We start from the raw sequence: 2,689 nt of genomic DNA on the forward strand, positions 1-2,689 counted from the left end.
TAATCATACAAATAAATTTTGAAAATTGTTTTCATGAAAATTAAATTTGGGAAATGTTCCTAAATTCAAAAATTAATTTGAATGAGAATCAAATTGAGTTATAAATTGAGTATGTGATATTCAATTTAATTTAAAATGTATATTTATGTTTAAGTGTTAAATGTTAATATGCATAATGGATGATCATGGACAATAAAAGACCACTATGATTGGATTTATTTCATTTATTTTTCTTTGGGATGTAATAATTAATTTTATTAATAGTGGCATGTAATATTAATGTTATATTACATAGGATGTAATTTCATTTATTTAAGGACTCTAATGTCCAATTTCTTATAAATTCACCTTGGTTTGCTAAGGATTAGTTTGTAATTAGATTGCAAGAAGGATAAGGAGATCTAAAGCATTGGTGAGACTAGTGGGAGGAAGTCAAGATCAAGGGTTGATTTATGTACTCCCTTAGCAACTCTTGTAATAGAATAGATGAAATGCACCTAGGAAATGCACTAATTTAATTCTTGGTGGCTTAGAATTGAATCCCTTAGAAAGTCCATGATCACGCCATTTTATTTAATTATCCATGTATGCATGAGATGTGTATAAATGGATGCTTGTATGTGATATATGCTTGCCAAATGGATAATGTGTAAAGTGAGACCTTAATAGTAATTAAGCTGACTACAAAATCTTCCAATTAAATGATTAAATTGGTAATGGTATAATTATGGTAACTATATCATGGCTCTCCACTGGGGCAATTAAATTTGGAAATTTTAGATACTTAAACTGTCGACTATGGTTACATAAGGATGGTTTTTGTGGTCTAAGAGATTTTCTAAATTTAATTATTAAAGCATATGATGTTGTGAGTATGTGGGTATTTTGGTGATCAAGAATGGACGTACCTGAGGTCATCAAGGTTCAAACTTCCATACTCACTGGCCTAGTGGGCTCAACTTAACTAATGCACGATAGGCCAAGAATAGATGTACCTGAGGTTTTGAGCATTAGGGGCCAAATCTATTGATTGAGTTTCACATGAGATCTGATGAACAAGTGTTGTTCATTTACGTATTGTTAAAAGTATCCAAAAAAATGTGATTTAAGGATATTTAACAATGTATAAGAATTCAATCACCCACTAGAAATCCATCCAACTAGGATTTTCATTTCCTACTATGGAATTGTAGGATTCGCCAAGTTAGTGGGAGGGCCAATTTGATTAAAAGACCATAATCATATTGGTGGTTAATTTACTTGATGCAAGATAACTAATTTGAATTTTTCTTTTTCTGTATTCATAACATCTGATAATTATGGCACAAAGGTCCAACCCATTATTTCGCATATTAGATGAGAATAGGCTCACCGGACCTAACTTTTTTGATTGGCTAAGGAATTTGAGAGAATCTTGAGCGTATAGGATACGTTCTTGATTCTAAGATTCCTGGTCCACTACCACCTAAGGCCACAGAAGAAGAACGTGACACTTTGAGAAAGTGGCATGAAGATGACATGCAAGCCAAGTGCTACATGGTTGCTTCAATGACTAACCAATTACAGAAGCAGCATGAGAAAATGCAAACTTCTTTTGAAATACTGAGTCACCTTCAAGAGATGTTTGGTGAAAATAGTAGGTTGGCTAGATATGAGATATCTAAACTACTATTCAGGATGAAGATGCATGAAGGCCAGGATGTGGCAGAACATGTCCATATTATGATCCTGCTTATAGAGCAGTTGGAGGCATAGGATTTTTCCATGGACTTTTCTCTCCAGACAGATTTAATCCTACAATCCTTACCTGAGTCTTTTGGAAGCTTTATTACAAACTTCCATATGACTAAACAAGAATGCACTTTGGCTGGTCTTCTGAACATTCTTGTGATTGCCCAAGGCAATATACCTGGCAGGAAGGGAAAGGAGGTGGCACTTATTGCTTCTTCTTCTTCTGGTAAGACCAAGAAGAAGAAGAAAAGCAATAAGAAGAAGCCATCTTTTGCCCCTAACCCTTCTGGTAGAGTGGGAAAAAAGAGCTAAACAGTTAAGAAGAATGCAAAAGCAGTTCCTGCTAACAAGGGAAAGTGTTTCCACTATCAAAAGTATGGACATTGGAAGAGGAACTACCCAGAATACCTAGAGTTGGTAAAGAATAAGAAGGCAAGACCTTCTAAAGGTATAGCTATTTCTTATTTCTTAGATTCTGGTATTGCTTGTCATACTAATTCTACTTTAGTCATTGATACTGGTTCTAATTCACATATAATCTCTGATGTGCAGGAACTAATAAGTCCTAAGAGCTTGGATCATAGAGAAGTGAGGCTGAAGATTGGTGATGGATCAAGTGTTGATGCCAAAGCCATCAGATTTACTTCTCTTATTGTACATAGTGATTTTGATAACAATGTTTTGTATTTAAAGGATGTTTCATATGTACCCAATATGTATAAAAACATCATTTTTGTATCTAGTTTGACTAGAGATGGTTATGAATTTAGATTCATAAATGATGTATGTACAGTTTATTATGGTAATAAAATTGTATGTTTGAGTTACTTGCAAAATGGTTTTTATTATGTTGATAATGAATGCAAAACACCTCTAAGCATCGAATATGAAATTAATGCAACATAAAATATCAACCTTAATCTAAAACAACTTTGGCATTTAAGATTGGGTAATGTAC

The 2,689-nt window shown here is 33.4% G+C and overlaps 1 protein-coding gene across 1 annotated transcript; it reads left to right on the forward strand.

Annotated features, from left to right (window-relative positions):
- Positions 1–898: 898 nt before the first annotated feature.
- Positions 899–1,755, forward strand: LOC131177916 (uncharacterized). Its single transcript, XM_058143094.1, has 2 exons — positions 899–922; positions 1,447–1,755. Exons 1-2 carry the CDS (start codon positions 899–901, stop codon positions 1,753–1,755), a joined length of 333 nt encoding a protein of 110 aa, XP_057999077.1.
- The last annotated feature ends 934 nt before the right edge of the window (positions 1,756–2,689 follow it).

Source organism: Hevea brasiliensis, chromosome 2 (assembly GCF_030052815.1).
Source record: "Hevea brasiliensis isolate MT/VB/25A 57/8 chromosome 2, ASM3005281v1, whole genome shotgun sequence".
NCBI lineage: Eukaryota > Viridiplantae > Streptophyta > Magnoliopsida > Malpighiales > Euphorbiaceae > Hevea > Hevea brasiliensis.